The 23,412-nt window shown below is 36.6% G+C and overlaps 1 protein-coding gene across 10 annotated transcripts in view; it reads left to right on the top strand.

Moving 5' to 3' along the window:
- NUP98 (nucleoporin 98 and 96 precursor) overlaps positions 1 to 23,412 on the top strand; it is a 117,777-nt gene that overhangs the window by 27,172 nt on the left and 67,193 nt on the right. For 2 of the 10 annotated variants that reach the window (XM_043580372.1, XM_043580373.1), the window contains 5 exons: positions 2,004 to 2,141; positions 3,566 to 3,704; positions 9,681 to 9,773; positions 15,322 to 15,462; positions 21,816 to 21,949. In XM_043580372.1, the coding sequence (XP_043436307.1) occupies positions 2,004 to 2,141; positions 3,566 to 3,704; positions 9,681 to 9,773; positions 15,322 to 15,462; positions 21,816 to 21,949 (645 nt within the window). The remainder of the gene's footprint in view (positions 1 to 2,003; positions 2,142 to 3,565; positions 3,705 to 9,680; positions 9,774 to 15,321; positions 15,463 to 21,815; positions 21,950 to 23,412) is intronic. The other 8 variants (XM_043580374.1, XM_043580375.1, XM_043580379.1 and 5 more) reach the window with 5 other exon arrangements.

Genomic DNA, 23,412 nt, shown 5'->3' with positions numbered 1-23,412 from the left:
GCAACTTCTTAACACGTCTTTAGAATCAAGGGAAACAAAAGCAAAAATGAACTATTGGGATCTCATCAAAATAAAAAGCTTCTGAACAGCGAAGGAAACAGCAAAACTAAAAGGCAACCAACAGAATGGGAGAAGATATTTGCAAATGACATAATAGATAAAGGGTTAGTATCCAAAATCTATGAAGAATTGATCAAACTTGACACCCAAAAAACAAATAATCCAGTGAAGAAATAGGCAAAAGACGTGAATAGACACTTCTCCAAAGAAGACATCCAGATGGTGAACAGACACATGAAAAAATGCTCAATATCACTCCTTATCAGGGAAATACAAATCAAAACCACAATGAGATACCACCTCACACCTGTCAGAATGGCTAACATCAATAACTCAGGCGAGGATGCAGAGAAAGGATTTCTTTTGCACTGCTGGTGGGAATGCAAACTGGTGTAGCCATCCTGGAAAACAGTATGGAGGTTCCTCACAAAATTAAAAATAGAACTACCCTACGACCCACGAATTGCACTACTAGGTATTTATCCAAGGGATACAGGAATGCTGTTTTGAAGGGACACATGCACCCCAATGTTTATAGCAGTGCTATCGACAATCGCCAGAGTATGGAAAGAGCCTGAATGTCCATCGACAGATGAATGGATAAAGATGTGGTGTATATATATACAGTGGAGTGTTACTTGGCAATCAAAAAGAATGAAATCACTGTCGAATTCTCATTTCAGCAATAGTTCATTAGTGCAATATTTTTCTTTCTTTTTTTTTTTATTTTTTTTTAACATTTATTTATTTTTGAGACAGAGCATGAGCGGGGGAGGGTCAGAGAGAGAGGGAGACACAGAATCTGAAACAGGCTCCAGGCTCTGAGCAGTCAGCACAGAAACTGACGCAGGGCTCGACCCACGGACAGTGAGATCGTGACCTGAGCCGAAGTCGGACGCTTAACCGACTGAGCCACCTAGGCGCCCCGCAATATTTTTCTTTAGTTAACTAATGTATAAATAAAATATTTTCTTAAGCACTGAATGACATAAACTTTATTTGTAATTAGTATAGTTTCTCATTAAGACTTAACATTACACTCCTGCCTCTGTGTCCAGATTGATAATTTCAGCCAGCTGATTGTTTTCAGTTGTATGATTCAAAGTCCATTGCCCGGCTCAGCATTGATTAGTTCTTTTGGCATAACTCTCTGAAAATGAAGCATTCTGTCATATTTTGTTTTCAGTGTTACAATCCTGCTATCTCTTAGAGCGTAAGAGTTTAGTATAAAGTCTTACCACTGCCCAGGACATTGGAACTCATTGGGCTTAGATGTAGATATGAGGGTTTTGTTTTTTGTTTTTTTTAAATGGCCCTGCTCGTTGTTGTGAAGAAAAATAATGCTTTATGTATTTAGCATAATATCTATCTTATAAACTGTGTTTTTTTGTTTTTTGTTTTTTTTTTTTAATTTTTTTTTTTCAACGTTTATTTATTTTGGGGACAGAGAGAGACAGAGCATGAACGGGGGAGGGGCAGAGAGAGAGGGAGACACAGAATCGGAAACAGGCTCCAGGCTCTGAGCCATCAGCCCAGAGCCCGACGCGGGGCTCAAACTCAAGGACCGCGAGATTGTGACCTGGCTGAAGTCGGACGCTTAACCGACTGCGCCACCCAGGCGCCCCTAAACTGTGTTTTTTAAAAACATTTTTTTTAATGGTTTTTTTTTTTTATTTTTGAGAGAGATAGAGACAGAATGCGAGTGGGTTAGGAGCAGAGAGAGAGGGAGACACAGAATCCGAAGCAGGCTCCAGGCTCCGAGCTGTCAGCACAGAGCCCGATGCGGGGCTGGAACTCATGAGCTGTGAGATCGTGACCTCAGCCGAAGTCGGATGCTCAACCGACTGAGCCACCCAGGCTCACCCAAAATGGCAGCTATTATTAATCTTAAGATTCTTAAAACTGACTTGTAGGATATCTTTTAATGTAGATACCTTTTGCAGGGTTTATTTGGAGTAACCCAAGCCTCACAGCCTGGAGGTCTTTTTGGGACAGCTACAAACACCAGCACTGGGACAGCATTTGGAACAGGAACAGGTCTCTTTGGGCAGCCCAATACTGGATTTGGTGCTGTCGGTTCGGTAGGTTATTATAGTTGATCTAATTTGAAGATACATATAAATTTGTTAAAGAATTTCTAAGAAAGATTTAACTATTTTTCAAGTGTTTTTATTAGGTCTTAGACAATGCTGATAGTAATTAAAAGCTATTTGGTACAAAAATAAGTAACTTTAGTAGGTTAATTTTCAAGTAGTAAGTTCTTTTTTAAACTTCTTTGCCGCAGTGCTTATGTACAGTTTACTTATGATAGCACGGTATCACTCCAATTGGTTAAATTGTTGAGTCTAAATTGAAGTGCTTTCATTATTAAGTCAGGTAATTTTTAGTTCCTATACTCTGTTCTCTTGGGTGATACGTTGGTATGATATTTGAGAATTAAGAATTCCAAGTTACCAAGTTAAAGTTGGTGATCTCATGGTTTTCCTGCAGCTGGAGGCTTAACTGAATTGTGTTCCCTGTTCAGTCATTTAAGTAAACAACTATTTAGGAGTGCGCTTGACCCTAAAAATAATAGTAAATTCTGTATTACCACTTAAACTATAAGAATCAATATAAAACAGCCAATCTGTCTTATTTACCCGTTAAAAAAAAGCTTTGAACATGCTGTTGGTGGATAATTAAAAAAAGAAAATGAAAAAGAAAGAAAAATCCCAAAATGTGATTTTCAGGGAAATAGCAATCTGTTATTTCGTAACTTTTCTTTGGGCAGCTAATTGAGATGAGAAATTGAGAAAATTATATAATTCTTCAAAAGTTCTTAGTAACCAGTTTATTGAGATATAATCCATATGCCATACAATTCACCCTCTTAAAGTTTATAATTGAGTGGTTTTTTGTATACCGACTGATTGTGGAACTATTACCATAGTCAATTTGAGAACATGTTCATCACCTTAATAAAAAGAAACCTCATACTTATTAGTAGTCATTTCTCATTTCCCCCCAATTAACCTCAAGCCTGCTGTCTACAGATTTGTCTATTCTGGACATTTCATATAAATGGAATCACATAATATGTAGTCTTTTGTGACCACCTTACTTAGCATAATGTTTTAAAGGCTCATCCATGTTCTAGCATGTTTAAATTTTTTATTGTAACTGTTTCTGCTGGCAAATTAAATACATGAACATTTCTGTTACCAGGTAAAAAAAAATATTTGATTACCTTATTATTTTCTTTGCTGTACTGAAATACTGTGTTTGCTGAAGGGTTGCCATTAACTTCTCAGGCTAGAAGCATGCTCTGTAAAGTCCCATCTTGCTCAGATTAGTATATTTTTCTTATAGTCTTTATTCATCCTCCTCCTACTTTTTCATAAAGTTATGACATTCTTCTCTCACTTCCCTCACATCCAATCCAGTATACCTGAGGTGTAACCTCTGTTTACTGTTTGGAGTGTGTCTTTATACTACTTAAATTTTTCCTGTATTTTGTTCTTTTTAGACCCTGTTTGGCAATAACAAGCTTACTACATTTGGAACCAGCACAACCAGTGCTCCTTCATTTGGTACAACCAGTGGCGGGCTCTTTGGTAACAAACCAACCCTGACTTTAGGAACCAATACAAACACTTCCAATTTTGGTACATATAAAAAAGCAGGTTTGACTCTCTTAAAGTTACACTGACTATACCACACATCATTCTCCTGATTCATATGATTGGGAATATTAAAAAATTCTCAGGTAAGCTGTGGCTTGATGTGAGGTACCAGAGGGAAAGGTTTAAAATCATAGACATGGGTTGACATACTTAGATATAAATTGCCTTACCTCATTATTAGGCTCCCATCTCCCTGCTTTGGATAAAATGGGCCATTCAACACATGCAGTATTACCTTGTAGAAAGTTGCTTCTCTAATGGAGATAGAAGTTTTTCAAAATAAGGAAATACATTTCCTTTGGATTACCTCACCAATAGTTGAGAAACCATAAATGAAACACATGCAGTTGAGATAACGCACACTTTTTTTTTTTTTAAGTTTATTTGTTTATTTTGAGAGACAGAGACCAGCACGAGCAGGGGAGGGGCAGAGGAGAGGGAGAAAGCAAGAAGCCCAAGTAGGCTCCATGCTACCAGCACAGAACCAGATGCGGGGCTCGAACTCACAAAACTGTGAGATCGCGACCTGAATGAAGAAACCAAGAGTTGGACACTTAACCAACGGAGCCACCCAGAAGCCCCGAGATAACACATTCTCTTAGGCCAGGTTTCAAATAGGGAAGTAGTGTACAAATTTGATGATTTTTTTTTAAATGTTTTTTGTCATCATTTTTGTTTTGATTTTTGTTTTCTTGAGATTTCATGATTCTTATCAAAAGTTGAAGCTTTCCTTCAGCTGCAAAAGTTTATTTTTGAATATGTGTTCATTATAAAAAATTTAGAAAATACAGATAAGATTGAATAATAATTAAAATACAGCCCTAAACTAGTTTTCAGAGATAATGCTAAAAAAATTAAACTTTAATAGAACATTATGTTTTCTGTAACTACCTAATTAAGCTTTTAATCAAGTTTTTAACAAATTATTAACATAATTTGCATTAGATAAGGAAAGTTCATTTTATGATCAAGGGAAATAATAGTTTAAATATCTGTTAAGGATTTTACATACCAGATACATCATTACACACTGGGGATACTTAGTGGAAGATGAGTGAAAAGACATGGTCAGTGGAGCACCTGACTGGCTCATTTGGAAGAGTATGCCACTCTTGATCTCAGAGTCCGAGTTTGAGCTTGAACCTATGAACCATGAGATTATGACCTGAGCTGAAATCAAGAGTTGGATGCTTAACTGACTGAGCCACCCAGGAACCCCTAGACCAGTTGTTTCTTAGTTATCTTCTCATCCTATGAGATTTTAATATCACATATGTACTGTGTGTCTGTTTATGTACTGTGGCCCTTTCAAGGGCCATAAACCATTGTATATCTATGATTCATTTAACCCCTCAAGAGCCAATTTTCCCTCCCTTTGAAAATACATGTCTTTTTTTGTAGCATGCTTCATGTTCAGAAACACTGTTTTTATTTGCTTATATAGGCTAAAATGATGAAGTGGGCTGGGCTTGATGTTTTTCCATGGTTGCAGATTTCTGATATGTTTGGAGATTTTTTTTGTTGGATATGTATATATACACACACACACACACTCCTGTCCAATGGTTTGAAAATGAAAGATTTCATTTTTATCTAAAATGCCTCACTAGCTTTTGTGATGAATCTGAATGGTCCTAGTTTTTTTTCTTTTTTAATCCCCAGTGTTGACCTAGTGCCTGGCATAGCATTGGTGCTCACTAAAACTTGGTTAAATGATTTAAAGGGTGAACAAATGGGGCCCTAAGAGTAATTATTCCCTCTGAGTCAGATGGGAGTTGCAGGGTGGCAAGTTTTATTCTACTCTTGGGTGAATTTAAATTTCTGTTACCACCCTTGAGGAATCCAGAGCTAGGTAAGGCTTTCTTTGATTCTCTTGTTGTCTTGGGAACCTTTCAACTTGGAGTTTGTGGGCAGAAGAATCTTCCGATTTGGAAATAAGCCATATAACAAATCTGGAAATGGAATAAGGTTATACAAAGATTCAGAGTGTTGCTAAGTTATTGTTGGTCACACATTATCCATTACGGGATTTTGTTTCATTCTGATGCTGGTTAATCCACAGAGTTAAAAGTTGGGATACCTAAAGTAAGTTGGAGTACCTGCTGCCACAGTTGGTGTTGCAAGATCCTTAAGTCATTCTTTAGAGTCATCAGCTCATTTTCTTAGTAAATATTCCTGGCAGGAATGAGTTTAAGATTAAGTGAGTATAAGATAAGTGTCTGAATTTCTTTTTTTTTTTAATTTTTTTTAATGTTTATTTATTTTTGAGAGAGACAAAGCGTGAGTGGGGGCGGGGCAGAGAGCAAGGGAGACAGAATCTGAAGCAGGCTCCAGGCTCTGAGCTGTCAGCACAGAGCCCTGTGTGGGGCTCAACCCATGAACCGTAAGATTATGACCTGAGCCGAAGTCGGACACTTAACCGACTGAGCCACCCAGGTGCCCCTAGTGTCTGAATTTCTCAGTGAATGGAGGAATAGAATTGTTTCAGGAGAGGAATTACAGACAGAATGCCTATACGTGGGAGCAACAGTTTAAAAAGGTCGATTCTTTTTGTAATAATAAGATGATGTTGGGCAATATATCAGTGATTCTTCTATGCTGTATGGTTAAGTGGGCAGTTAAGGAGCTATTTGAATACTTAAGTCCTTAGGCTTATTTTTCTAAATTGAGATATAATTGAAATATAACATTAGTTTCAGGTGTAAGGATTTGTTATTTGTGTATATTGTGAAATGATCACTGCAGTAAGTCTAGTTAATAGTTAACATCTGTCACCATACATAGTTACACATTTTTTTATGATGAGAACATTTAGGATCTACTAGTTTAGCAACTTTCACATATGCAAGACAGTATTAACTGTCGTCACCATACTGTAAATAATATCCCCATGACTTATTTATTTTATAACTGGAAGTTTGTACCTTTGATCCCCTTTTACCCATTTCGCCCATCTCCCATTCCTTGCCTCTGGCCAATACCAATCTATTGTCTGTATCTATAAGCTCGTCTTTTGTTTTATGAGATTACACATATAAGTGAGATCATGCAGTTTTGTCTTTCTCTGAATGGCTTTTTTCACTTAGCATAATGCTTTCAAATTCCATCCATGTTGTCACAGATGGCAATGTTTCATTCTCCTTTATGGCTGAATAATATTCATTGTATGTACATACCACATCTTTATCCATTTATCCATCAGTGGATACTTAAAATACAAAATACTGTTTTCAGTATTTTGGCTACTGTAAAAAATTATTTGTGTTCGTTTATTTATTTTGAGAGAGAGAGGGAGAATGCACACACAAGTGGGAGAGGGTCAGAGAGAGAGAGAGGGAGGGAGAGAATCCCAAGCAGCCTCGTGTTATCAGCACAGAGCCAGACACAGGGCTCACGCTCATAAACTTTAAGATGACTTGAGCTGAAACCAAGAGTCGGATGCTTAACCAACTGAGCCACCCAGACAGCCCTCACTGTGGTTTTGATTTGCATTTCCCTGATGATTAATGATGTTGAGCATCTTTTCATATGTCTTTGGTCCATCTGTATGTCTTCTTTGGAAAAATGTCTATTCAGATCCTCTGCCCGTTTTTAAATTAGATTATTTTTTGCTATCATGTTGAGCTCTTTATATAGATATTAACCTCTTATCAGATGTGTGATTTACAGGTATTTTCCCTCTTGCAGTAGCTTGTCTTTTCATTTTGTTGATGGTTTTCTTTGTTGTATAAAAGCCTTTTAAGTTTGATATAGTCCCAGTTGTTTATTTCTGCTTTAGTTGCCTTTGCTTTTGGTGTCACATCCAAAAAGTCATTGCCCCAACAGATGTTACATAGGAGCTCACAGCCTATATTGTCTTCTAGGGGTTTTATACTTTCAGGTCTTGCAGTTCAAGTCTTTAATTTTTGTGTATGGTGTAAGATTGTGGTCCAGTTTCATTCTTTTGCTGTCCAGTTTTCCTAGCACCATTTATTGGACAAACTGTCCTCCTTTGTATATCCTTGGCTCCTTTGTTGTAAATTAATTAACCATTAATTAATCATCTTTAATTTTACTTTAAAAATTGTTTTGAAATAACAGAGTTGATCAACATTTGTCAGTAAGAATCTGAGGAAATGTGTGGTATAAACAGTGTAAGTTGGGACTTACTTCCCTCGTGTGGGTTTGAGGTAGTTCACAAGTATCTTATTTTCTGCTATTTATGGGAATGGAAGACCCTTTCCGGTTAAATTTTAACTCAAAAAAGAATATTTCCAATTCTTTTGTTTTCTTTAAAAAAAACCAAAAACTGTGTTTGAGTAGCAGTACTGTTTTGTGGCATAGCTATTAGCACAATTGAAGAAAAGATTTAATGAGTATATGAGTTAAATAGATTATGTCAGATTACATGCATTTTTTTAGTTTTTTATTTTGAGAAAAAGAGCACGTGAGCAAGGGAGGAGCAGAAAGAGAGGGAGAGAGAATCCCAGGCTCTGTGCAGAGCCTGACACAGGGCTTGATCATGAGATCATGATGACTTGAGCCAAAATCAGGAGTTGAATGCTTTACCGACTGAGCCACCAGGCACCCCTGATCACATGTATTTCTAAATGACATTAAAAATACATTTTCAAACTATTTAAATTCTTCAGCCTTTTTTCTTGGTCTTTTTCTATTGAGATAATAATCCAAAGATTGGCATGACTAAGTATAATATTCTTATCTGGTGATAGTGTCATATATTCCAAGATACTCTTTACTAAGACTGTTATCTTTTAGAGCTGTTCCCCTCCATGATACCTTTTAAAAAGACTTCAAGTATTTCATGAACAAGGTTTGATTGATTTTTGTTTCCTCTTATCAAAAGAGATTAATGATAGGGGTACCTCACTGGCTCAGTTGGTGGAGCATACAGTTCTTGATCTCCGGGTTGTGAGGTAGAGCCCTATGTTGAGTGTAGAGATTACTTAACAATAAAATCTTTATGAAGAAAAGCAAGAGATGAATGTTATGTTCATTAGCTGTTTTGTTGATATCATCTCCAAAAGGAGTACAGAAACTTTGTGGACCTATCTGAACAAAAGGTAAATAATAGCAGTAATGCAGTATAGGTTTCTTCTGGGGAAACCTGTGGATTTTCAAGGGAAATTAATAGGATTTTCTCTAAAAGATCAGTCATAGTGAAGGAAGATGGTTTAACTATCCACCATCTCTGATAATGAAACAGTTCAACCCAAGAAAAGTTATGTATACTTATTTTTAATATCAGCTAACTGAGTCCTTGAGTGCTTCTGTGGGCTGATTTGATTATGACACCTCATAAAGGTGAAAGATGAGGATTAAAGTTCCTCATGTGTGGTCAGCCAGCCACACATTACTGCCCATGCAGGGTTTATCTGTTCAAAACCAGAGCTACTACTGTAGAAAATTGTAAAGGTAAATTTCTGTTAGCAGGAACCTTTAGATTCAATAAAGTGTGTTTGTTGTCTGTCTTATTTTAAAAAAAAAATTTTTTTTTTAAAGTTTACTTAAGTAATTTGTAGACCCAACGTGAGGCTCGAACTCAAAACCCTGACATCAAGAGCCACATTTTCTACTGACTGAGCCAGCCAGGTGCCCTGGACTGTCTTATTTTTAGTGAAAGCTGGAGGGAATTCATTTTTCTTCCATTAATTAAACATCAAAAATAGGTTTGAGTCTTACAAAGGGAATGTATATGCTCAAGCATAGTCACTTTGCTTTAATATTTCAAGTCTGAAACATAATTAAGTAAATAGAAAGATATGGGGGTCTGTTTACAGGCATCAAAATTTTAAAAACTTTAAAAATGTTAAAGTAGCCTGCCATTTAGGATTTCTAAATATTATTAACTGACAGGATACAAAGCTTAGGGTCAGACTGCCTTTTTAAAAATTCCCTTATACAGGAAATTGAGAGTTATATTAAAAGTACAGTCCACTCACTCTTTTGTCCTTCTAGGTTTCGGCACAAATACCAGTGGGAGTAGTATTTTTGGAAGTAAACCAGGACCTGGGACTCTGGGAACTGGCCTTGGTGCAGGATTTGGAACAGGTAAGGAACTGTACCACAAAATTTAGGCCTTCTAATTGTTGGAACTTAAGACAACTCTGTTTGATCTTATGCCTGGAAATAGGGTGTAGATATGCATTTTCTCAAACAGACTTATAAAACATTCTCAGCAGTTATGCTTTACCAGGTTTTAGAACATTTGGACATTTATCTTAGACATTTATCTTAGACATTTGGACACATATCTTATTTATGCTCCCATTCTACAGAATGTCTTATAGTCCTGGTCTATTTGGGATTTTTAGTATTTAATGTGAGACTTGTCAATATGACGGCATTATTAGCTTCCCATTCCCTTGTGCTACCTTTGTAAAAGGGATTTAAGACTTTGAACTGTTTATCAAGTAAGCTTAATTACCCTAATAGTAAAACAGAGCAGTAAGAGCATAAGCTCTTTTACAAAGTCTGTGCATACTTCTCAGTTCTTTCCATCTTGATGTAAAGCTGAGATGTCACACCTGTGTCTCTGTTCCTACTGTTGATAATTAATTTTCAGTGCCTTTGAAGACACTGACCCTTCTTCTTTTATTTATGTTTTAGTTTTTTAGAAAGAGGAGAGAGAGAGAGAGAGAGAGAATGTGAGTGAGGGGAAGGGAGAAGAGGGGTGAGAGAATCTTAAGCAGGCTCCACACTCAGCATGCAGCATGACAGAGGCCTTGATCTCACAACTCTGAGATCATGACCTGAGCTGAAATTAAGAATCAACACTTAACCAACTGAGCCACCCTGGCACCCCAGACATTGACCCTCCTGCCTGCCCAACTGCTTTAAGCAATAAGAAGTGGTAGTGGTCATAAAACGAATAAGCGCTTCAGCATGTACAGTTCAACAAGGTTGTTAGAGCATATAGTTTTGCCTGTTTCCCAAGTCATCTGACTGTCATTTAGTTGCAGACTATTTATTTCCATGGTCTCTGCTTCCATCATCCAGTTATCTGTTGTCTTTGTATGCTGTGATCATTTATCTGCCATCTCCTTTTTAATAGTACTTAATTTTATACTCTGAGTTATTTCCTTCCATTTCTTTTTAAAATAAAAGCTGTAAGTACTTGTGAAAAAAAAACCCTCAACAATACAGAAGTGTCTTAACACCTTCCGGTTTGTGAAGTAACAGCTATTTAAAGTTTGGGATTTTGTCAGACCCCTTTATGTACATTTTGTACATTTTTCTCAAATGTACGTGCACATACACATGGTTATACATGTGTGTGCTTTATATATATATTTTTATTGTATTCTTAAGTAGAAACCACATCCTACAAGAGTGTCTTTTTTAAACCAAAGGCTAAGATACGTTAGTTGGATGTAGTATTTATGTAGTGCACTGCAAGCAGCATTTAAGGAAAAAAAAAATGAAAAAATTATTGTACAAAGCAAGGTTAAGTATTTAATTAAAAAAACTTTTTTTAATGTTTATTTTGGGGGGGGGTGCAGAGAGAGAGGGAGACACAGAATCTGAAGCAGGCTCCAGGCTCCTCTCTGTCAGCACAGAGCCTGATACAGGGCTCGAACCCACAGACTGTGAGATCATGACCTGAGCCTAAGCCGGAAGCTTAACTGACTGAGCCACCCAGGCGCCCCAAGTATCGTTTAATTTTTATTAACGTGTGTGTTATGGGTCTCTGTGTATTTTATATTGTGTGTTAATGGTCAAAAATGTTTCAAAATGAAAGCACCTTCATTATTCCTTATGTGATAATTCTTTATTTCATTTTTTCATTTCCCATGGCATTTGGGGCATATATTTTTTCTGTTAGTATTCCATTGTGTGTAGATGTCTGTATATATACATAAACATATACATAAACATATACAAATACCATAATTCAGCTTTCCCCTATTGGTAGACATTTGAGCTTTTTGATATTATTAGCAATGCAGTAATGAAGATCTTCATTACATAATTTTGTGTGTGTTAGTGTTACTATGGGATTGATAACTTGGGATTGTGTCAGTATACACACAGTTTGAATTTTGGTCAGTCTTGCTAATTTGCCTTCCAAAAAGAATGCCAGTATGAATTTTTGTTCTCATTGTGTGAAAGTGCTCATTTTTCCCATACCCTTTCCGTATTGTTGGACTTTTTCATCTTTACATCCGTGTTAGTGGAAATTGGTGTATTCTAGTGTGCATTTCACTAATTACTGGTGAAGGGTATCCTTAATGTATGTTTACTGGCCATTTGAATCTTTCAATTCCCTACTCAATATTTGATCATTGCTTCTTAATCTGTTTTTGAGAGTGTTTTAGATATTGTGGATATTAACTCTTTTGGGTTGTATGGTAGAGTCTTTTATTTGAACTTTTTAACTTATCCAAATTCTACCACTTATATTTAGCAAGAAATAAAAACTAAAAAGTTCTAAATTTTGTGCAGTGTAATCCCTAAACTTAAGAAGCAGAATATATCATCTGACATCAGTGTTCTCTTGTAATCCTGGAGAAAAAAATTAGCTTTGGTGTGGGCAAATTAAGAGCTTTTCAAAGGTAGTTTTGACCCTAGACAGTTTGTGAACCATAAACCTAAGACCCAGGTAAGATGCTTATCCTAATGTCTGTTAGATACTTCCACTAAGTCTTTAAGTTTACCGCTTAATTTTATGGTATCACCATATACAAGTTTATTTTTATGTGGGCAAAGAGCCGAAGAGGCTTCTAGGTCTTGCAAGTTATTATCACCAGTGCCTTTTCCTATAGTGCAAGTTATAAAATATCATGTAACTTTTTCTGATGCTATCATCTTCTCTTCCACGATAATGTAATATCTCAGCCTTTTTATTTATTTGAATATGTTCAGTTATCCTTAAACAGTTCTACATGATTCATGTAGAAACAGATTCATACTTCTGTCTCAGCAGAAGTAAAATGTCTTGTAACAAATTTTCCTGTAAAATGTATTATTCCTTGACATTTGATATTCCCCACCTCCCATGTGCTCAGACCAAGGAACCCTCATTAAATCAGGAGTGTATACATTTCTGATTTGACAGTGATATAAAGTATCATTGTCACTATCTATAATATGCCATTTTCTTGGTAGTTAGTAATATTGCTATCTTTTTTTTTTTTTTAAATGTTTATTTTTGAGAAAGAGAGAGCATGAGCTGGGGAGGGGCAGAGAGAGGGAGACACAGACTCCAAAGCCAGCTCCAGGCCCTGAGCTGTCAGCACAGAGCCTGATGCAGGGCTCGAACCCATGAACCATGAGACCATGACCTGAGCTGAATTCAAATGCTTCTTAACTGACTGAGACACCCAGGTGCCCTGGTAGTTAGTAATATTAAGATATTTTAGTTCTTGGGGTGCCTGGGTGTCTCAGTCGGTTAAGCACCCAACTCTTGGTTGTGGCCCCAGGTCATGATCTCACGGTTCATGAGTTAGAGCTCCACATAGGGCTCTATGCTGATGGTGTGGACCTGCTTGGGATTCTGTCCCTCTCTTCTGCCCCTCCTGCTTGCTCGTTCTCTCTCAAAATAAATAAATAAACTTTAAAAGATTTCCAAAAAAAAAGGAGATTTTAGTTCTTAAAATTTTCCATGAAGTAGTAAGTTTAGGGTGCATCTAGTAAAGTTTATTGTAATGCTAAGGTATACACAGAAAAATTTACCCAAAGCTAATAGATACCATAGATAAAATTAACTTCTAATCTCAAAAGGAATATAACCATTTTCACTTTTTTTCTTGAGCATCCTTGGAGTTTCTAGGGCCACTATTACAACATGGTGCCCCCCATATATCTGCTCTATGACTCCTACAACTAATCGTAAATATAGCGCATTTCATAAATTGACATTATTTTCCAGAATGTCCCTCAACCTGTGGACTCTTAGGAAGTCCTTTTTATTAAGCATAAAAAGCCATTTACGTAATATGAGCTAGATCTAGATAAAATATTTATTTTTCTATTGACAAATTGCAGCAGTATGCAGGCAGGTCAATTTATGATAGTTTCTTTCCAGGTGACCTGAACCTCCCAGTGCCTTTTTTATTCTTTTATTGGTTATTGAAATACAGTGATTTTTAGACTGTTTCATGGTTCTTCATCCAGGGCTCCTACAAAGGTGAAGGAAATGCATACCCATCCAGATGAGAAATTTTTGTCTATTTTATATATTCGTTTTTCTTCTAGGTTTTTGTTCATTGGTAAGGAGGTATTTGCTACCTGGAAAAATAAATAATTCTGAAATTTGTGCTGTAAAGTATGTCTTTCAAGGAAGTAAATTCAGGTTTTTTGTTAATTTCACCAATTTCTGATGGTTTGGGATTTTAAAAGAAACCATTCCCTATCCCAAAGCTGTAGCAAAGGGATTGTCTTCTTGTTACTAATTAGACAGGGAATGTTTTGTCCATTCAATAGTTACCCTCACTAATTTATTTTGTATGGATTCTCTGAGTATAAGCTTCCTAGCCTTTTTTTGATTGCAATCTCAAAACAATTTGTATTCAGTATTTTAGATCTCTAAGTATTGTATTTCTGAAGTGGTTTTTTTCTCTCTCAAGATGCATTGATGGCGTTAAAACGAACTTTAGATCTTCCGAATTTCCAATAACTTTTTGAGGAGGAGGAGATGGAAATTTTTAAAAAATTTAATGCCAATAAGTCATTCTAAATAAATTCTCCCCAGTTTCACTGCTGAGAACAAGATCCATAAGCAAGATTCATTAGACTTTAAAACCTAAGTTTCTGCAGTGGTTTCCCCTTGGTGAAAATAAGTTCTACTCCCTCTAGTCTGATTTATGATGAAACTTGAGACTGTTTAGTAACCTCATCACAAAGCATTTAGCTTTTTATAAAACAAAACGTTTGTCTTGGTGTAAAGTAGTTTTCGTGAGGTAGTACACTTGAAAGTACTGCTTTTTGCTCCTCACAGATGTACTGGATTTGGTTTTCTGTAGTTTAGCCTGTATGTTAGTCAAAAAGATGACATTGTGATTGGTTCAGCTGCATATTTTGATTTGCAAATATTGATATTTAAAAATTGATTATTTTTTAATTCTTTCAAACTTCGTATTACTATAGTGTAGTAAAGAACCCTGGTTGTATTCAGATGCACCAAGATTTGAACCTCAGTTTCACCATCTACAACATTTGTGACAATTGAGCTAATTACTAAACACTTAGTTTTCTCATCTATAAAATGCAGATAATATGTCCTGTTTCAGGCTTAGGAAGATTAAGTGAGGTACTAGCTAATATTTAATGAATATTAGTATCTACCAGTCCTCTTTTAAATGCTTAGTATGTGTTTATTCATTTTAACCTTAGGATAAATATCTAAACTATGTATTATTATCTCATGTTATAGTTGAAGAATCCGAAGCACAGAGAAGTTAAGTGTTTTCCCTATGATGTATATAATGTTCTTAGCACAGTGCCTGGCATATAGTTAGCATTGACTGTATTAGCTCTTTTGTTGAAATGAGTGGTCATTATGAAGTTTCCAAATGTATTATATTTTTAAGTAACTGACCTCTGGTATAACATTCAAAGGATCTCCTGTGGCGCTTTTTCTTTCCTCTTGTCTCCGTAGCTCTTGGTGCTGGACAGGCATCTTTGTTTGGGAACAACCAACCTAAGATCGGAGGGCCTCTTGGTACAGGAGCCTTTGGGGCCCCTGGATTTAATACTACGACAGCTACTTTGGGCTTTGGAGCCCCCCAGGCCCCAGTAGGTAAGTGTCAGTCACTTTAGAAGGCTTTACTCAGTTGTATTTCTTGCTAATACTTAACTTGTTGACCTCATTTTCCACCCATTCCATCCCCCTACCAAAGCAGTACACAAACACACTTAAACAGTCATGTAGTACAGAAGGGTTTGTAACGGATCTTGGACTTCTCCACTTCCCCACTCCCAGGCTTAGTCCCCCAAATAAACCACTTTGTTACAGTCACTTTGTTTCCTGGTGTATAGTTAAGTTCATATCTCTAAACGATGTGCTTATGTTGATATGTTTTGCTTTATTAAGTTTTAATTTAACTTATTAATAGTAGATGAGAAATTTAGCTCACTTATCCTGTGTTCTTTATTCATTTCTAACATAGCTGTATTACTAAATTCCCTAAGTTTAGTTTTGTCTACTGAAGTGTTTTTCATACTTACTCATTTGAACAGCCTTACCCAGTTTTTGCCCCCTCTGCCTACCACCTTTATTATTATTATTTTCTAACTTAAAATGAACTTTTTAGCTTAAATAGCTTTTTAAAAGAAAGCTGTTCTGTTGGAAATAAACATACCACCTGGCATACATAGGGTAACTGAGTGAATGAATGAGACAGAATGAAAGTAAGTCTCTTTACCATTAAGTTCATCTCCTGTACTATCATGACCCGTGTACCACATTTTGATAAGGCTTTTGCAAATTTAAGCTGTGTCCCTACATTGTTTTTCTTATTCTGTCACCTGAGAGACAGTATTTCTTGAGTTCTCTTGGTCAAGCAAGAGTATTAGTGCCTTTTCTCACCTTTCTTTTACCTCTTCTTTTGTCATGTTTATATTTTCATATTGATAACATTGATAATGTATTCTGTCCTATAGTTATTAATTTTTTCTTAGATTAAAGAATAAAAGTTTTAATGTGAGCATAGCATTTTATTACAACTATGAAAACACTGCTGCCCAGCCAAGTACACCTTTCTCATACAGCTTTTTCTTTCTCCTAGAACTTCTTTTTTCCCTTTGCATTACCAGCCCTTATCACCTTCCTGAACCAGTCCAAATTCTTAAGGTTTCAGAATTCTTTTTTACTCTGAATACATCATTCCTTGATCCCTCTGTTCTCCTGCAGAAGTATGAACTCTGATTATTCCCTGGGCCTTCAGCATTGCTCCTGATACTCCCTTCAAGTTTACTCAGTGAGAACTGTTCTGTCCTGAATGTAGGGTTTTCCTCTTTATTTCCTGGAATGTATTTTTAAGTAAATTACATATGAAAGATAAACTTTGATCACTTACAATTCTGACAGTACAGAACCTTTTTTGTTCCTCACGCTTTAATATTATGGAATTCTGTGAAAATAATTTATCCTCAGAACTTGGACTATATTCCTTTCATTAACCATTATTTGTTGAGAAGTCTAATGCTTTTCTGATTCTTGAGACTTGTTCCATTCCCCACAAGGACTTAGGATTGTCTCTTTGTTCGGAAATGTCACTGAATTGCTTATACCTTTTCTATCTTAATTGTTAATTTTTTTCTTTTTCTTTTTTTAAAGAGAGCGCACGAGCTGGTTATAAGGGCAGAGAGAGAGAATCTTAAGCAGGCTCCATGCTCAGTGAGGAGCCCAATCATGACCGCCAAAATCAAGAGTCAGATGCACAATCTACCTAACCACCCAGGCGCCCCTCTACGTTAATGCTTGATTTTTAAACTGTGTTTCTATTTTTTTAGATTTTTTACTGTCTTCTAAGTCATTTTATTTATTTTGAGAGAGACAAAGAGAGTGTGAGGGGCAGAGAGAGAGAGAATGCCAAGCAGGCTCTCTGCTGCCAGTGCAGAGCCCGATGGGGGGCTTGATCTCAATAACCATGAGATAATGACCTGAGCTAAGTCAAGAGTCAGACACTTAACTGACTGAGCCACCCAGGCATCCTGAATTTTTATTTTTAACTTACATGAATTCTTTCTCATTCTTCGAAACTTCTTTAAGTATCCTGTTCTTAGATGCCGTTATTTCTTGAAACTTTGAATTTGTTAATTGGCATTAAAATTTTTTTAGGACTCTTCTGTGCCTTACCTCTTCAGGGTTATTTTTGCTTTGGTCTTATTCTTTAATGCTCCGTGATCCTTACCATTTAAGAATAAAATAATAAAAAGCTTATTGGCAACTTATGTATATGGGTAGAGCTTGTTTACCAGTAAGCTTCACTTTAAGGTGCGTAGTCCAGAAACCAGCTATTGTCCAAGGGTCCCCTGATGATTAGAATGCCACATTCTTAGCTCTGGGATGATGCAAGTACTGGAACTAGTTGCCCTTGTTCTTTCCAAGTATTAACTTTGTTTCATCAGAGGCACACTCTCTGATGTTTGGCTTATCTGTTAAGCATCAGGGATTAGGAGGATGAAGGTATAGGTGTTTTGTATATGTACTTTACATTGATTTATCTCTCCTGCTTTCAGTCTCACTTCATCAAACTTGGTGTCATTGAATCCCTAATCTTTCTGGGATTCTCCAGGGCAGATAAGCTCTACGTTGGGCTGTCATCCCCTATGAATGTACTCTAAACGTAGTTCGCTGTATCCTGCTTTGTCACTCCTCTGTCCACTTCTTTCCCCTAGAAATTTGTTATATTTTATCAAATGCTCATTTGTTACTTCCCATTCTTTGTCGGTGTGGGTTATATAGATACATTTTAATTTGTTTTAAACATAGATTTTACTTAGATCTTTGGAAGGAGTGGAGGTGAATTAGAATTCCAGTTGACCTCCGGGTGCCTGGGTGGCTCAGTCAGTTAAGCATCTGACTCTGCTTCGGCTCAGGCCATGATCTCACAGTTCATAGGTTTGAGACCCGCATCGGGCTTTGCACTGGCAGCAGGGAGTCTGCTTGGTATTCTCTCCTTCTCTTCCCTCTGTCCCTCCCCCATGCATGCACGTGTACTTGCTCTCTCAAAAATAAATAAATACAAACTTTAAAAAAATAAAATAGGGCGCCTGGATGCCTCTTTTGGTTAAGCATCTGACTCTTGATTTCAGCTCAGGTTGTGATTTCACAGTTGTGAGATCCCAATGTCATGCTCTGTGCTGGGTGTGGAGCCTGCTTAAGATTCTCCTTCTCCCTCTGCCCCTCCCCCACTTGTGTGTGCAGGCACTCTTCTTTCTCTCTTAAAAAAAAAATCAGCTTTATCATTAAAAGTGATATTTTCAGTTTTGTTTCTTTTCCTTAGTTTTAGTTGTTTTCACTAGAAAGGGTACCATACATATTTGTAACCTGCCATTTTTACTTGGATAGTACTGTGTTTTGAATGGTTTTTGATAATCCATCTTCTAAAAATCAATTAAAAGGTCCTAACACAAGTATTTAATAGTATAGTTACATATAGTAGTGTCACCACAAACTTAAAAGCAGTTATGTTGACTTTTAGAATGTACATCTTTGCATCACAGGACACTAACTGTAAGGTGCTTTAGGGTTTATATGAGTCTGAGTCCACTCTTAACGGTGGGAGTCCCTCAGTTACAGTTTTCCAAATCAGTCTAGTCCATTGTTTTGTTCAGGTTGTTTAAAAATCAAAACATGCCTCCGTAGAACTTCCACTCAGTGGTTCTAAGCTAAGCAAACCAGTTTGTTACAGTTTTTCTTGCAGTAACCCTGTTGTCTTTCTTCAAGGTAAAGTATCATCAGTTTTTTCTATTCTCAGACTTTGATTTTATACCTTTTCCTATCCCTTTAATCATTTGGTCATGATGAGTCTTCTCAGTATGTTGTCAAATTATTGTGACCAGAATTGAATATTTATAACACAAATGGTAGCTTAACAAATGCTTACATGCTTGCGAGTTCTCTTATTTTTGGTAACATATTAGCTCTCTTGTCTGTATATGTAAATCATACAGTTAACTTAGAGAAGGTTTCATATTTAAACCTACAAAAATAAAAATATCCTCACACACTTTCCTAATTATGTTTAGATTTGTTAAAGGAGTTCTTACTCTTTTGAGTAAGCCCAGGTGGGGTGAACTATTATACTTGTTAATGATGGGATGAGCTGGTGCAGGTCAACATTATTTTTAATGGATAATTGGCTGTCAAATACCAAACTTGACTAGTGAATATTAGAGTTCTTTTAAATTTTTTTAACGTTTATTTATTTATTTATTTATTTTACTTTTTTTTTTTAACATTTATTTATTTTTAAATTTTTTTTTTTCTTTCAACGTTTATTTATTTTTGGGACAGAGAGAGACAGAGCATGAACGGGGGAGGGGCAGAGAGAGAGGGAGACAACAGCATCGGAAGCAGGCTCCAGGCTCTGAGCCATCAGCCCAGAGCCCGACGCGGGGCTCGAACTCACGGACCGCGAGATCGTGACCTGGCTGAAGTCGGACGCCCAACCGACTGCGCCACCCAGGCGCCCCAACATTTATTTATTTTTGAGACAGAGAGAGACAGAGCATGAACGGGGAAGGGTCAGAGAGAGAGGGAGACACAGAATCTGAAACAGGCTCCAGGCTCTGAGTGGTCAGCACAGAGCCCGATGCGGGGCTCGAACCCACGGACCGTGAGATCATGACCTGAGCTGAAGTCAGACGCTTAACCGACTGAGCCACCCAGGCACCCCTATTTATTTTTGAGACAGAGAGAGACAGAGCATGAACAGGGGAGGGTCAGAGAGAGAGAGACACACACACAGAATCTGAAACAGGCTCCAGGCTCTGAGCTGTCAGCACAGAGCCCGACGCGGGGCTTGAACTCACGAAACTCGAGATCATGACCTGAGCTGAAGTCGGACGCTTAACCGACTGAGCCACCCAGGTGCCCCTAGAGTTCTTTTAAAAACATCCAGGTTTTCTTGAATTTCCTTGAATAGTCCACAGAATAACACTGTGCTGTTATTGTGTGGTACTGTGTACCAAAACTGCTTTTCTAAATCTTTTCCCTGCTGATGGTCTTAAATAGGATTTAGGAACTTTCCAGTACAGATGATTTATTATATGCTCTTAAAATGGACATCTCCTCTGGGTTTCACAATCTTGAGCAAACTTGCATTCTCTGCTGATATATTAGTATACAGTGTTTTAGTATTTAATTGATAAATCTGATTTTAAAAAAGCTTAATTTGACTAAGGTGGATCTACCCCTTTTTCATTAATTTAGCTTTAGCTGTCCTGGATTTGTTGTTGCTGCTGCTGCTGTGGTTTTTTCCTCTATTATGAGTACTAAAATTCTCCAAATGTTTTGTTTGTGGCACTTCTTTAATGTGGATTACCTAATATATTTTGGTGTTAGCCGTATTTTAAACATTTATAAAGGAAAAAAGTATTTTTATCTCTAAGATGACTTAAGTATGATTTGACTTTTTATCAGTATTTTTGAAAATACTAATTTTGTAAAGCAGTTTCTTCATCAATCAAGATATAGTACCGATAGTTGTGGGGTTTGTTTTGTTTTTACTGTGTATGATTATAGATTATCATTCCTTGTCTGTTCCCTGAATTCTCTGTGACTAATGACATGTTTTTACACTTAGAAAATTAGATTAATTGGAGTGATACTTTTTCTTTCAATTTACTTGAATGTAATAGGAATATTGAATGTAAATAATAAACATATAAGGACACCTTAGCAACTATCTTCATTTTTTATATGCCACTTTCTTCCTCTAGTCTTAGTTATTCTGCAGTTTTTACTTATTAAATCAAAGATGTTTCCTTATTTCCACAGTGAAACACATTGTCATTATTTTTAATAACTACTTAACCCACCATGTTGATGTGTCATGATTTTTACAGCTGTTAATGTTGGACATAGGTTGTTCCCAAGTCTTAACTATAACAGATAATATTCATCACTTACAAACATTTCCTTATTTTGTTTCTAGTTTAATGAAGTCCTTGGGTTAAATTTCCATGATGGAAACAAGTAGGTTAAAAAACATAAAAACAGTACTTGTTTTATGTACTGTCATACCGTTTCTTTTAGACAGAGTAAACCAATTTGTAATGTTTCTAGAAGTCAAAGACTATAACTCTTTCTATACAGCTGTGGCACTGATAGATAATGACGTAGGTATAATATATTTTTTCAGGGTTGTTTTAAATTTTATTTCATTGATTATTGACAGTGAACACTTAAGTAAAAATTTTTGTGTGTTATCTCTTATGAAATGTCTCTTCATATCTTTGACCCATTAGTTTATTTGATTGTTGGTTTTCTTCACAGTTTGCTCCTCTGCTTCCCACCAATAATGCTGTTGAGTGAGTCTGAATGTTTTGAAGGTGTTTCCAAAACAGTTGTGTTCTCTTGCTATAAATGCATTGGATCCTTGGACTGATAATCTTGCTTTTTCTTTTCTTTTTTTAAAAAAGCTTTGACAGATCCCAATGCTTCTGCTGCCCAGCAAGCTGTTCTCCAGCAGCATATCAATAGTCTAACGTACTCACCTTTTGGAGATTCTCCTCTCTTCCGGAATCCCATGTCAGACCCTAAAAAGAAAGAAGAGGTAAATTTAAGGATGCTTTTATAAAGTTTATTCTCAGGTTAGGAGAAACTAGCTGTGTAGAATGTAATTTCTTACATATATAGCCTAAGCAAAGCTAGGTGTAGTTAAGTTTTTAAGACACATTATGCTTTTTTCTGGGCAAAAAATTACGTTTGGAATTATTATTATCTGGAGGGCAGCATGGCAGTGAAATGAACACTGGACTGGAGATGAGGGCTGAGACTTTCAATAGCTCTGAACTAAGGCATGTATTATTATTCCCATTTTATAGTTGAGCAAACCTAAGGCTCAGAGAGGCTGATTTTCCTAAAATAATGCTGTTAAGTGGCACATCAATATCTTTTCTCCTGGTTTCTGCAGTTAACTTTGTCTTAATCTTTTATGCTCTAGTGTCAAAGTAATAATCTTTTGCTCACTGTGGTGTGGTGTTAAAAGTAGTCTTTGGTCTGTTTGATCATTGTGTTACCATGTACAACTGATGAGACCTTGAGCATGTTATTTTGCCTCTGAATGTGTTTCCTCATCTGTAAAATGGGAATGGTAATACTGTTTAGTGTTCAGAATTAAATGAGATGATGCATACCTGGCTTATAGTAAGTCGATCAGTCTATAGCTCTTCAATCATTTCTGTCATCTTATTTCTCCCTCAGCTGGCTATTGAATTAACCTTGGGTTTTTGTTTTTGTTTTTTTTTTAATGTTTTTATTTATTTTGGGGACAGAGAGAGAGCACGAGTGGGTTAGGGGCAGAGAGAGAGGGAGACAGAATCTGAAGCAGGCTCCAGGCTCTGAGCCATCAGCACAGACCCTGACACAGGGCTCGAACTCAGGGACTGTGAGATCATGACCTGAGCTGAAGTTGGACACTCAACCAACTGAGCCACCCAGGCGCCCCTTGAATTAACCTTGTAACTAGATACAATGAGAAGATAGGAACTTAAAGTGCTTTTTAACACGCTGTGTAAATGTAAGTTGTGCTTAGATGAACATTGTGTGTTAGTGGCGCAGCATAATTTTAGGCCTAAACATGTGCTGGTCACTGTGTTCAGTACTGAGGATACAAAATGAAAGCAAGAACTTATTCTCTGAGAACTTGCTATTTAGTGAGGAAGATCAGATCTGTTAAGGTGTTTAAATTTACTCAAGCTCAATATAGTATAGTATAGTATATACAGTCAGCTGATGAATGGATAAACAAAATGTTGTAGATCTATATGATGAATATCATTCAGTCATAAAAAGGAATGAAGTACTGATACATACTATGTATGACATGGATGGACCTTGAAAACATGCTAGGTGAAATAAACCAGACACAAGAGGCCACATGATTCCATATATAAAATGCCTAGAATAGGCAAATTTATACAGACAGAATAGATTCATGTTTGCTGAGTTTTAAGGGCTGGAATCGGGAGGCACAGCATTTCTTTTTGGGGTGAGGGGAATGTTTTGGACTTAGAT

Source organism: Prionailurus bengalensis, chromosome D1 (genome assembly GCF_016509475.1).
Source record: "Prionailurus bengalensis isolate Pbe53 chromosome D1, Fcat_Pben_1.1_paternal_pri, whole genome shotgun sequence".
NCBI lineage: Eukaryota > Metazoa > Chordata > Mammalia > Carnivora > Felidae > Prionailurus > Prionailurus bengalensis.
Note: the sequence above shows the minus strand (reverse complement) of the source record. Positions and strands in the feature narration are given on the sequence as shown.